Below are 12,624 nucleotides of genomic sequence, written 5' to 3'. Positions count from 1 at the left end.
CCTATGTCGACTCGTCCAATACAAAACTTAGAAATAAAGAAAAAATAAGAAAAAAAAAACGACAGAAACAAGTATGGCGGCAGTGACATTTAGTTGGAGTTTGCGATTGCTTTAGGCACCTTTAAAACAGAAAAGCGTGACTTTTTATGCTTCCTTTACGGAGCCTTTAGTAGCATATACAGTAACTCTAGGGCGTGGATTTGGGCCACATTTGGACACCACCTATTTCAGGCTGAAGTTCTGAAGACATATTAACTGTGATTATTTTTAACTTTTCTGCTACAGTATATTTTTTTTTATTTGCCTAAACAAAGCCTTTACTAGAAGATATATGATGATGATGATGTTTAGTGGCCTTTCATTCGAAACAAGACGGTGACAACCTGCTTGAGCATTTCAGTCTGACATTTTCCATATATCTCCTTCATCTTTTCTCCCTTCATTAAAACCTGTAGTTCGCACTAGCTTGCGTGAGACACACCCGAGTGTCTCAGTATCAGCGAGTGTTCAGCCGTTCAGCTGCAGAAGCTGCGGATGCGTTCCAACCACACGCAGCTAAACTGCAGTGCTAGGCACGGTAGCTAAACGTACGCGCCTGGCTACGCGTCTGCGAAGCCGTGCGCGCTTGTCCATCCATGGCTTGTCCTACGCATCTAGCATCCTCCATAGCGTCTAGAGAGGGGAGACGCGCAGGCCGCGCGCGAGTATTCGCAGCGTCATGTTGAGCCATGTGTTGAGCGTACGCAACGGAAGTAGCAGCCTGCATGCCGTCGTCACATTGCCGGCATATAAACTTCCGGCGCGGGTTTGGAAACATTGATGGTTATTAAAAAGATAGGTGGGAGCATCGCGCAACGCGATTGAAGCCAAGAGTGTCGTCCCAACACTAGGTGGTGGAAACGTCAGAGCACGGAGGTAATGCGTCAGAGCGCGCGGCAGGTTTTAGTACTCCCGGGTGATTTCTTTCGATACCCATTCGAATTCGCGTTTTCTGACATTTTCCTTCCTCGTCAAATCTCGATTCTTGCTCCGTGATCTCGAGTCCTCGACGCAAGAGGTCACGTGTTGGGCCGACACTGAGCAAAGGGACTGTCGTCACGAAGCGTTCGTTGGCGTCAAGTAATGCTCTCATAACTTTTTCCTTCCTCCACAAAGCTCGGCCTGCACTTTGGCCGGCGAAGCACAAGTACCAATAGAATAAGCACTTGACGAGGTGCTCGTGAGCCGCATTGGCGAGAAATGTCATGTCCAACGCTGCCGTAACACGTCAATAACACGGGTCACTTACAATTGGGATCGAGCCCGACTGAGATCAGATTTCTCGATCGCGATTGCCTCTTTTGCGTAAGCTAAGAATAAATTTTCCTCAAATCCAAACACGAACGTTTCCGCCGAAGGTGATTCAGCGGCACTGTGCTACGCGCAATGAAGCGCTCCCTCGTGCGCGTATAGTGTGGCTGCCCACCCTTCCCCTGAGGAAGGGCAGGGAGGTAAAAACCCAGATAGATGCACTTAAAGCAGAAGGCAAGATTTAAAGGGGTATAAAACAAGCATGAATTAGACGCCTATAAAAATGTGTAATGGAAGCTTATGCTCAGAGAAATAAAGTCGTGGCTGGAGGTGAACGAAAGAGTGGTTTATTATTAGAAGAGAAAATGCAGGTCCAAGTTCCACCTTTTGTATTTCGCGCCAGAACCTCAGCGCCTGTATGTCCGTGTGACGTCACTGAATTAAAAATATGTTCTAGTATTTGGACAGTTGTGGCCCAGTAAAAGCAGGTAAAAGTGAGCCGCAGTGGCGAGAAATATGATGCCCAACGCTGCCGTAAAACGTTGGAGCTCAAATTTTTATACGGGTGACATACACGGGGCACTTTCAATTGGGATCTAGTCCGATTGGCAATAGTAGTACGTAGAAAAACTACAAGTGAAGCAAGGAGAATACATATAGGATGGCCATCTTTCGAAAGGAGACGTAAGACATTTCGGAGGACAGCAGATGGGTAATTCCTAGTGGTGGAAAAGAGTTACAACACTGGCCTGTAAGTATATATGCAGTCCATGCAGACTGTGAGAAAAAAAATTACACCATCTTCCCGTAGGGAAACCCTGAGTAGTATGCGAAGAAGCCATGGGGTCGACTCAAGGTAGTTTTATCAGCTGTATAAACTTGGACATGCAGCAGCACCAGCAACGCGCAGAACTGTTGTCGACGCCGTCGGCATTTTGCCCGCGTCCGCACCGAACGCGCGCGGCGTTGGTGACTGTTGCCGGTGCCTCTGGGGCGCCTACCGTCGCGCCTCTAACCTAAGCTGCTTCGCATTATCGCGCGCGGAGCCGCAGGTGTTGCCATTCGTTGCGCAATCCGGAGAGGAGAGGAGATGAGACAAGGAGGGAGGATGCGCATGCGCAGTAGGGGTGTGGACGCCGCACAGCGGAGGAAGGGAGGGAGGGAGTGACATAGCCCCGAGCATAATATGCTTCGCATCTAAAAAAAGCACATATAATTAGTAGAGAGGTGGGGTGCGAGCATAGTTAGAGAAAATGGAAAATAATATGATGGGAGCCTAATAACAGGGAAGAAAGAGTTCAATAAACAAATTTACGATGACTTATTAGTCCACTTCATTTTGAGGCTAGGGCAAGCTGGCTTGTCTAAGAACGTAATGTTATATATAAAAGGAGGCTTACTTAAAGGTACATAAAAGCGGGAGAAAAAAATTTTAGCAGTATTAGTATAAATTACCCCACTGCAATACCAAAAAGGCCACTCTTACCGTTATACCATGCAGGCTTATTTGGTAAGCCAGAAAAGTCTCAGGAACGAAATACAGGTGGCGACGCCGCCTTGAAGTTCCCGCACCATCCCATCGTGACGTCATAGATTCTGATCGCGTCTGCTCGAACCGTGGCTCGATCGGGCCTAGTAAATTTTACATCGGTAAATATGGACTACGTTGAATTCTAAGAGAGACAGAGATAACGCTTAGCAAGTGTCAAGAACTTTTACCTGCTTTTATTGGGCCACAACTGTCCATATACTAAAGAATATTTTTAATTCAGTGACGTCACACGAACGTACAGGCGCTGGGGTTCTGGCGCGAAATTCAAAAGGTGGAACTTTGACCTGCATTTTCTCATCTAATAATAAACCTACAACTGCGAAAATAATGAATTTAGATTTCTTGAGAGAATCCTTTATCAGCCTGTACTGATTTAGTGTTTGTATTAAGGCCGAAACTCGCTCAATCCGCCCGTCGCTCCGCCCGCGTCCGCCCGCGTGCGGATGGCTGTCCGGTCGTCTGAACGAAAGCTCGCAATTTTGCCATCGGTATGCCTGCTCGTGTCTCATTGGCTGGTCCGAGGCGGACAGCGTTGGACGTCTTCAATGCAAACATGGCGCTCGTTCGGAAGAAATTGGGGACACGAGGCGTCAAAAAGTGGTGGCAGCAGCGTGCCACAAACTGGCTGTCAAGCATTGCACAAAACTAACCTGAGATTTTTTTTTTTATCTCAAGGATTAGTTTTCTTTTAAAGGGGCTCAACCAAGCAGCAAGTGAAAGAAATGTAAAATAAACAGGTTGAAACCTTGCGTAGCTTATAGGGCCCCTCACCAAGTATGGCCATTGTGAGCTGACAAGAGCAGTGCATACAATGCGCGCGAACGATTGTGTCTGCAAAGTATCACACCGCTACGTTCTTGCCCTTCTCACGGGCGCCGCGCTCCCACGCGCAAGTGCACCAAAGTACATACATGGCTAGTGCTGTGACGTCGCTCATAGTGGCACGTGACTTCGAGAATTATTCAAGGCAACATATCAGTTATTTGTTTGAGCTGTTGCTTCAATAGACAAATTAAAGTTTAGAGAAATAATAAAACACACAAACCGAATGTCTGCGAGTCTTTGTTTTACTTCATACCATAGCAAGAGAGATGTACTTCCGTTTCGTCTGCTAGCTTGGTCGTGCAGTCGCGCGCGCTGAGAACGAAACTATGTCAGTTTCTATCGTGTTCCAGAACACGACCCTGCTCTATGATCCGCTTGCGTCTGCCTCAGTGTTCGTCTAGCACAGACTTATATCGCTAGTCAGGTGTTCTCGTGAGCAGTGCGCAATATCGTGCGCTGCGCGAAACGAGACAAACGCAACAGCTCGCGCCCGAGACCGGCAGCGCAATTAAGTGCGCCGCGCAGCAAAAAAGGCAGGGGGAAGAAAGAAATGAAGTTGGTTCTTTATTCTATGAGCGGGGCACGTGACGTATGCGTCACGCGATCCTCCAGCTCCGGTATGGGAGAATGCAGGGAAGGAATTTCGCTTGCGGAGCCCAGATGGGGGGCAAGTGGAGAGATCGTCTATGTTGGCGGCGACGCTCGCCTCCTGAAATCATGGGTTCGCGGCAGTGAAATATTTCTATCTCTGCTATTAACGAAATAATTTGGACAATTCTTGCGGCAGAACGCTCCCAAAAGGGCACGTAACTTCCAGCGTATAAACAAAATTTGCTATGTGGCCAGGTGAGGGGCCCTTTAAGATGACCTGTATGTGCTGCGTAGCATACAAGAAACTGCGTGTCTTGTCAGAATCCGCTAGTCTAATGAAGTCCTAAACACGAGAGGCGGGCACCTGAACACAGCGACGTTCTATTTTTCGTCGTTACGCCTTTGACGACTTCCTCTGTAAGCGTGGCACCGGTAATAAGTGATGATTCGTGTGCAGGAACCTTTTATTTCTATAGGCACGCGAAATCCTTGCCGTTTATTCTTGATCCGTTCTTGGCTTTTGACAAGCGCCTTTGACATATGCTACCGTTCACAGCGTGTTTGAGAACAGCGCTGCTGCTTAGTAGTTGGCTGCTGCGGCGCGACAGCGGGAAGCCGGGTCGAATTTTATATTTCGCGGGCTTTCCTTCACCTTTCACAGCAAGGGATCCACTTTCACAGCAGCATCCATTCACAGAAAGGGATGCTGTCTAGGGATACTGTCGAGAGATCCGAGAGACATTTCTATAGACAGCATCCCTTTCTAAAACCTAGTGCTGACATATTTGCCGTAAATGCCGTAATTAACAAATATAATAATTGCAGACTAATTAAACACAGCACATACATTATTACATGGCTTCTTCAGGTCGCTGCTCATAACGGTTGCTGTCAGATTAATGCAAGGCATCCTTTGCCTACAGGCATATTGAGGTAGGTAGAATTCCTGTCTCGCCTCGTTCAGGGCCTCTTCAATAAATAAATAAAATCGATTCCCATGGTTAGATTAAACCATTGTCACGCCAATGCTCTACATATTGTATTCGCCTTCAACATATGTACTGAAGAGACACCGCTTTCTTTTTCATGGAAATACTGTCAGCAACGTAGGGTCAGCACTATTTTTATTACATTAAGCTGCACATACGCACGCACAAGAAACGCACACACCAATAGGTGATGTCGTGGTTCCGGCTCCCGAAATCGCTACCGCCGCATTCAACCAGCAAAAACATAGCCTTTAAGATCCACATTTTAACTGCAGAGGGCGTAACTTCCTATGCGGCGTAAAGCCCCTGGAGGGGCTTTAATGCGGCGTAGATTTGGACACCACCTATTCGAAAATCAAAATTCGGGCAAGCACACAAGCGTCCATAAACGGTAGCTACTCGGAAACGGGATCAAAGGTTTTACCCAGCTACGCACCTTGAGCCATATCTTGAGCAGCAGCTTCTTGGAAGGCAGGCCACAGAACACCCATACCGTCGAGCAAGGTGGCTCAGCGTGTCTATCGATCATGCGGTGCCTCCATAGGTTTTGTTTAGTTTTGTTTACCGCCGTTTTCGCAAAACTTTCTTTCACACCAATAATGACATTCACCGAAGCGCCCACCACAATCAATGCCTCTGTGGGAATGCTACCTTGATGTCCTGCTGGCTGTCAGTTGGATGCGTAAGTTTTTGAAAGTGGCAGAATATAGGAACTATATGGTGGTGGATACGTCGCGACAGCCCACGGTGGCACAACCCAAATGCAGTTAGAAAATGTAGCAGCAAGATCGTTTGACCTGGCTACTACCACTACCACTGAATAAGCGATGCATTTTGTGAATGGAGGGCCACCAGTGAACGGCTGTACTTTCATGTGGTAATTAAGTCACTTTTGCACAAAAACACAGCTCACAAGTTGCATTTTAAGGGCCCATTCACACTTGCGATTAGGCGAGGTCGCGCGACCAAGTTAGTCGCAAGTGTGAATGCTCATTCACACCGGCGACTTGAGGAGGTCGCGCGACCATTTGCGACTCGCGAACAAAAAGCGACCGAAGGCGACTGGTGAACCCTTCTAGCCTCTATAGTTTCGCGTTCCGGCAACAGCCATGGATTTTGAATTCGAGCGAACAGGAGGACGTCGCCCCTGTGCTGATGTGCTCTGCCGGGGTGTCAGCTATGGCAGCGCGGAAGCCTCCGAAGAAAACGCGATGCTCGTGGGTGCGCCCGTGCCTCCGCTCGCGTGAAGTGACCGGCCACGCAAGCCGCCTCCTGCCCGAACTTTGTGCGCATGACAACGAGTATTATCGAGAGCAAGTTGTAATTTCTAGTTTGCATTGCGAGTTATTCGGTGCATAATATTAAAACGAAGCTGTTCACCCGCTGTTCACCCGCTGTTCACCTTTGGGTGGCGTGCTCATCCAACGAACGGCAGCTGGAAAAAGGGTTTGTGTTGTGCTGTCTTTTCCTGCTGTTTAGCTTCCAGCGAATACGACCGCGTACATTCGACACGTTGCTGCAACTGCTGCGTCCCAGAATCGCAAGACAAGACACCAATTACCGGCCTGTAGCCTGCATATCGTGACGCGGACGTTGCATTTGGCGTGGACGACGACACACATCACTTTTGGCGCGGCGCTGATTGGTTGAGCAGCTTTGCGACCACGGTCGCGCGACTGAAAAATCGAGCAGCGACTGGCCCAAAATGGTCGCTTTTCGAGAAAAGCGACCATTTGCGACCAACTTGGTCGCGCAACCACTGTCAGTCGCCGGTGTGAATGAGCAAATGCTAGTTAGTCGCAAAGCGACCAGTCGCAAGTAGTCGCAAATGGTCGCTTTTCTCGAAATGCGACCTTGATGCGACCGTTTCGGGCCAGTCGCTCAACTGCTCTATTCTTCAGTCGCGCGACCGCAGTCGCAGAACAGCTGAACCAATCAGATGCGAAGGAACAGGACGTCCGTATACGCTGACGCTTATTTTATGCGGCGATGACATTTCCGGACATTTCAAGCAGATGTGAACGGCATATCGCGAGACATTTCGGTTTAGCGACTCGTCGGTCACATTTGTCAGTGCGAACATCGTTCGTCTTTAGTAGCTTTCTGGTCGCCAATCGCAATCGGTCACACGACCTCGCCTAGACCTCGCCCTGGCTGTGCGCGTTTGTCTCTGGTTTCGAAGTTATATTGTATACGTAATCATTGCAGCCGCTCACCATCCGTGTAAACGTTTGCCGCTTGCACTGCAACACAACGACAAGCATTTTTTTTTTTTTTGCACGCTAAAGGGTAAACACGTGCAAAAACTGAACATGACTTTGCAATGACGTACACTTTTGTTTTATTATCGGATGCAATATGCGACATACACAAAATGCGCGGCATTCTTCATTTCTTACGAAACAACGAGCGACTTTGAATTCGCTTACCACATTTGCCGTGTGGCACATAAAGCGAGGAAAAACGAGGTGCCTTTTTATTAACACCACAGCTTTCCCAGATCTCCGAGTTCTCTAGACATAACGTCTAGCACAACGTTGAGAACGTTACTATGAACTACCTCAATGCTTCGCGCCGCGTCAATGGTCACCCAACGACCACTACCGCTATCGAGCGCGGCCAAACGGTCGTAGTTCGCCCGTACTTTGGCCTGAAACTCGGCGTTCTCGTAACGTTCATCGCCGAAGCCCTCTCGAGCATCCACCACGTCGGGCGGCGCATTCATGTACAATACAACGTCCGGCTCCGGCAGTCCCCTGTCCGGCTGCTGACACCACGTGAAATCGAGAGATTTGGCGGCCGTGAAGGCGACGCCAGAATAAGCATAACGGTCACAAATTACCGTCCTGTGTTGCGCGACAGCTTTGCGTATTGTCTCGGCCTCCTGCCAGCGGTTCGCGGAGAACAGCAGGTGAACAGCGTGGTCGTCGAGGTTGGCGCTCTTTCCGAGGTAAGCGTCGAGCAGCTTGCCGGTGGCGGTGGTGCGCTTGGGGAACGCTATGGATTCAGTCTTGTGGCCCATGCCCGTCAAAGCCTCCGCTAACAACTTGACTTGAGTACTCTTTCCTGTCCGATCACATCCTTCGAACACGACAAACAGGCCCCGGCGACTCGACATCATTGAGGGATCAAATCACACCAAATCACAGAACACCTATCTGCAACGACCACCAATATAACGACAGCTGCTTGTTTGTGTCATGATAGAGTATAGAGTTACGTAGAGTGAGTCACGTTTTTCTGTCGTGTTCAAAAGCGCTACAATGGTGCGTTAAACGTCCCCGCCAAAATGTCCCGCTCGCGCGCACTTGTCTCGCACATCTCGCCAAACACGTCTATTTTAACGTTAGCAAGAAGAAAAAAAAGTCCTTACAAGCTGATGTGCAAAATAAATATAAACCTGATTTTACAGAAATCAACAGGATGAGACGAGGGTACGAGGTCCTAAAAGCTTGGGTAGTGTCCCAATCAACCGTCGCGATGAAACTACAATAGTTTGGATGGATGACAGTATAGACGGCGCTGCACGCAGGAGACGTGCGCCTCCTGCGTCTAGCAATTTGTCCCATATCTCTTTAATCTTTTTTTCTTGTGCTTAAAAATTCTATATACATCCTTATACCGTTGCCTATGTATGTAACGGATGCAGTCCCATTAATCTCTTCTCTGCTCGGCTGCTGACCGGTTAATGCTCCCATTAGGTTACCTACCTACGGGCCTCGCTGGGTGAATACATCGATATTCCATTAGGATGCGCCGAGTTGTCTCCAGATTTTTGCTGCAGCAGACGCATGTCTCATCCTGTTGCGACTATTTGCTTCGGTATGATTTTCTCCTTAGGCAACTAACTTAATTATTGAGCCTCAAATAGCAAGGCACTGCCCCAAGACTGCCCCTTGTGATATCGTACAGCCGTAGAGTGTGAAACTCTATGCGTATAGCTTTTCCCTTCGAATTTCTTTCTTTACGTTCTTGTAAATCTTCATTATCTTCTTTGTTTCCATCTTTTGCATCCAATTTATGGTCTTTATTTCTCTCACTCTGGTGTCTAAAGCCTGACTATGACGTTTCTCGGCTCCCAAAATCGCGTCCGGCACCCTCCTTGTATTTGCGCCAGCCAGCTGCAGCGACGTCTGTGGGACCTCATTGCGTGGTCATTGCAAACATGTTGCAAACGTTGCAAACCGTTGTCACCATAGAGTTTCTCACTATGTTATAGTGACAAACTCTATGGTTGTCGTCACCATGCGCGATGGTTGCCTAGGCCAACTAGGCGTTAAAAAGGCTTGCGACGTTGCCTAGCAACTGAAACCGAAACAAGCGCGCGCCTCGTTTCGGTCTTTAGCAGCCGACGAAAACGTGCGCAAACATGACGGAACCGGAGCTCCTGCTAAAGGCGAGTCCTTCCGAGTGCACACAATAAGCTGATCAATTTAAGACGACACAATAATATTTCTGTTGCAGACAAGAATACACTACTATTGCCGAGAAAAGCATTACCGCAGCATGCAGCGTGCGGCGGTGGACGGCCTAAAACGCTACTCGGGAGACGCAGTGTATCGGCTTTACTTTGGAATGTCATTGATTTTTGAAGGTATTATCTTTCTTCTCTAGCACGGTGTATTGCAAGCCCATTACCCGCTTTTTCTTTCTTTCTTTTTTCTTTGGCCCTGTTTAAAAAAATAATAAAGTATGGGGTTTTACGCGTGCCAAAACCATTTCGGCCCTGTTTTCCTCCCATTTAAATGCTTCCTCCTAGCGCACAATCTTTTGCAGGCCGTCTCCAAGAAGGAATCCGAGAGTTGGATGTGGTCAGAGAAAGCAAGGATGTTTCTCTTGGCGGAATCTTGGCCTTGATTTTCGCACACCGGAAATGCAGCGTCGTTGGTGAGTAAAGGACAGTTTTCGAATCATTGAGGATATTTAAGAACAAACTTTGAACAAGTTTCAATATACTAATTGTACCCAGATAAGGAGGCTGTGTCTCAGCTCGATGCTCAACTGAAAGAGACAAGAAAACAAGCAGGAGAAAAGGTAATGTATTCAATATGGGATGCACATACCGGGCGTTTTATTGTAATGTTTACAGAATTTGAAAAAAAAAAATGGCTGTGGCATTTAGCACAAGTCTACTTACTGAGCTGGAATGCTCGAATAAGTATAGATTACTTACAGTAGAAATTAATATGCATAATTGACTAATTACCAGTATTCCACTAATTAACTTTCCAACTAATTAATTTAGCACACATATATTGCAATAAATACAAAATGAAACCAGTGATTTCACAAGGCACATCCACTTGTTACGAATTTTGAAACTAGCATCAGTTTTGAGATAAATATAGTCAAACTTGCCGTACAAATGCACTGTTGTTCCACTTAGCAAAATGCTTCTTTCTTTCTTTCTTTCTTTCTTTCTGGAGTTTTACGTGCCAAAACCAGTTCTGATTATGAGGCATGCCATAGTGGAGGGCTCCGGATAAATTTCGACCACCTGGGGTTCTTTAACGTGCTCTACAACGCAAGCACACGGGCGTTTTTGCATTTCGCCTCCATCGAAATGCGGCCGCCGCGGCCGGGATTCGATCCCGCGATCTCAAAATGCATTCTGATGCATTGAAGCTCAAAAGTTACTGGAACACCATTGCATTTCGTCGCAAACTGTGGGAATGCATATCTCAAAACTGGTATCACCTTCAGAATTTGTTCGAAGTGAATATAACTTTAAAAGCCACCGGGTACAATTCATAAGTGCAACATGTGGCATAACATAGTTAGTTAATTAGCAAGAAGCTGTCCTGTCAATTAGTGAAATATGCATCTAGCTCAAGAAGTAGAATTGTGCTACATATCATGGGAATTCTGTTAAGATAAAATAAAATATCTTGTATATCCATGTACATACACTTGGATCACTATTACAATTACGACACCGTATCGGTCACAGGTGTTATACTATGCTGGGCTGTTCCTGTTTCTCACTGGAAAACATGACAAGGCACGAGAGTACATTGACCGTATGCTCAAGGTGGCACCACCGACACGCGAGGCAAGTTTAATTTAAATTTCGTTCACGTGTTTTCTTCTTTTCTTTCTTTTTTCTTTCTTTGCCTTCACACGTTTCTATAATGACTGGCGCGTACACTATGGTCTTGTTTAAAGGGGCTCATACTGAAAGGATGGAATGAAATTGTCAGCACAAAGGACAAGAAGTCTGCAATCCAGTACTTTGAATCACCTGGCGTGTAAGTTCTACCAATTTCTGTTTGTAGAAAGCAAAAACATTGCAGTGACATATGCTTGATCTGCCTGGAGCAACTCTTCTATGTATAGGCAGCAAGTGTTCAGGAAGACAATAAGTTGATGATTATCATAGTTAGTACAACTTAGCAAATAAAGCTCAGCTTATGGCTTCAGGAATCAGGCAAACTCCACATGCAATTACATACATTATAAATTTTATGAGCTTATATAAGTCCTATTGTACACTGGCTAAATTTTATTGCTCATACTCTAGTTTAACAGGAAAATCTACATATGCTGCCCTACCAAGTATTTATTTCTGCATGACCAAGGCACCTCGTAGCCCAACTAAACATAAGTGATACAGGTTAAGAGCAAGCCATGTGAAATATTTTCATGCAACTTTTGCATAGAGATAGCTTCATCCACTAGCAGTGCAAATATACAAACAAGTAAACTTTGTGTACAATCTCATGGTAATAAATGTTCTCTGCTGCAGCGCTGTTCCAGAAGCCCTGTTCGGGAAAGCCAAGTGCTTCGAATGCAGCGGAGAACTCATGAAAGCCCTGGAAGTGGTCAACCAAGCTGTTGTCTTGTACACTGGCTTTGTCCCTGCACTGCTTGAAAAAATGAAGCTCCACCTTGCACTCTCCGACTGGGAACAAATGGTGGACTCTTGTAACAGGTGATACGCCAACAAGCGTACAATGTCCTCTCACATTTCTGCTGTTAGTCTGCTGGTGTTGTTTCTTTTATGAGAAAGCAGAAGCTTAAATTTTTTTTTGGTGTTCTTTGTTCTTTATTATGGTTCAGCACCTATGCTATTGTGTTTAATTAATAATAAAAAAAAAAACGATTGTCAGTGAAGAAAAAGTCAGACATGTGTGGACAATGCAAAAATATACCGTGTTTTCAAAATGGGTTATACAGAATTTTTTAAACTCACCTGTGGAAGATAGTACGATTCTAATCCTTGACCTGGATTGCTCAAAGAGACATACATTACTTGCAACAAGAAATAGAAACACATAGTTGACTACTTAACAAAATTTTATTAAAAACCTTTTTAGCTAATTAATTCATGTCACTTGCAGCAACTTACAAATGGTAGCTGGTGTGAACTTGAAAGGC

General features: G+C 46.3%; 2 protein-coding genes across 3 annotated transcripts in view; one reads left to right on the top strand and one right to left on the bottom strand.

The window, feature by feature from the left end:
• Nucleotides 1-7,564: 7,564 nt before the first annotated feature.
• LOC119456031 (uncharacterized) lies at nucleotides 7,565-8,480 on the bottom strand. The gene has a single exon (XM_037717627.2). The coding sequence runs from the start codon at nucleotides 8,366-8,368 to the stop codon at nucleotides 7,727-7,729; it is 642 nt and encodes a 213-aa protein (XP_037573555.1). The 5' UTR covers nucleotides 8,369-8,480; the 3' UTR covers nucleotides 7,565-7,726.
• A 1,058-nt stretch (nucleotides 8,481-9,538) lies between these two features.
• Nucleotides 9,539-12,624, top strand: part of LOC119456029 (tetratricopeptide repeat protein 21B) — a 35,486-nt gene continuing 32,400 nt past the window's right edge. For both annotated transcript variants that reach the window (XR_007467562.1, XM_037717621.1), the window contains exons 1-7: nucleotides 9,539-9,643; nucleotides 9,712-9,841; nucleotides 10,024-10,134; nucleotides 10,217-10,281; nucleotides 11,198-11,299; nucleotides 11,413-11,495; nucleotides 11,993-12,178. Coding sequence is in view for 1 of the 2 variants with exons in the window: in XM_037717621.1 (XP_037573549.1) it covers nucleotides 9,617-9,643; nucleotides 9,712-9,841; nucleotides 10,024-10,134; nucleotides 10,217-10,281; nucleotides 11,198-11,299; nucleotides 11,413-11,495; nucleotides 11,993-12,178 (704 nt within the window). In the remaining variant the exon portion in view is untranslated. The remainder of the gene's footprint in view (nucleotides 9,644-9,711; nucleotides 9,842-10,023; nucleotides 10,135-10,216; nucleotides 10,282-11,197; nucleotides 11,300-11,412; nucleotides 11,496-11,992; nucleotides 12,179-12,624) is intronic.

This window comes from Dermacentor silvarum, chromosome 6 (assembly GCF_013339745.2).
Source record: "Dermacentor silvarum isolate Dsil-2018 chromosome 6, BIME_Dsil_1.4, whole genome shotgun sequence".
Classification (NCBI taxonomy): Eukaryota; Metazoa; Arthropoda; class Arachnida; order Ixodida; family Ixodidae; genus Dermacentor; species Dermacentor silvarum.
The sequence above is the reverse complement of the archived record's forward strand: the minus strand, read 5'-3'. Positions and strand labels throughout refer to the sequence as shown.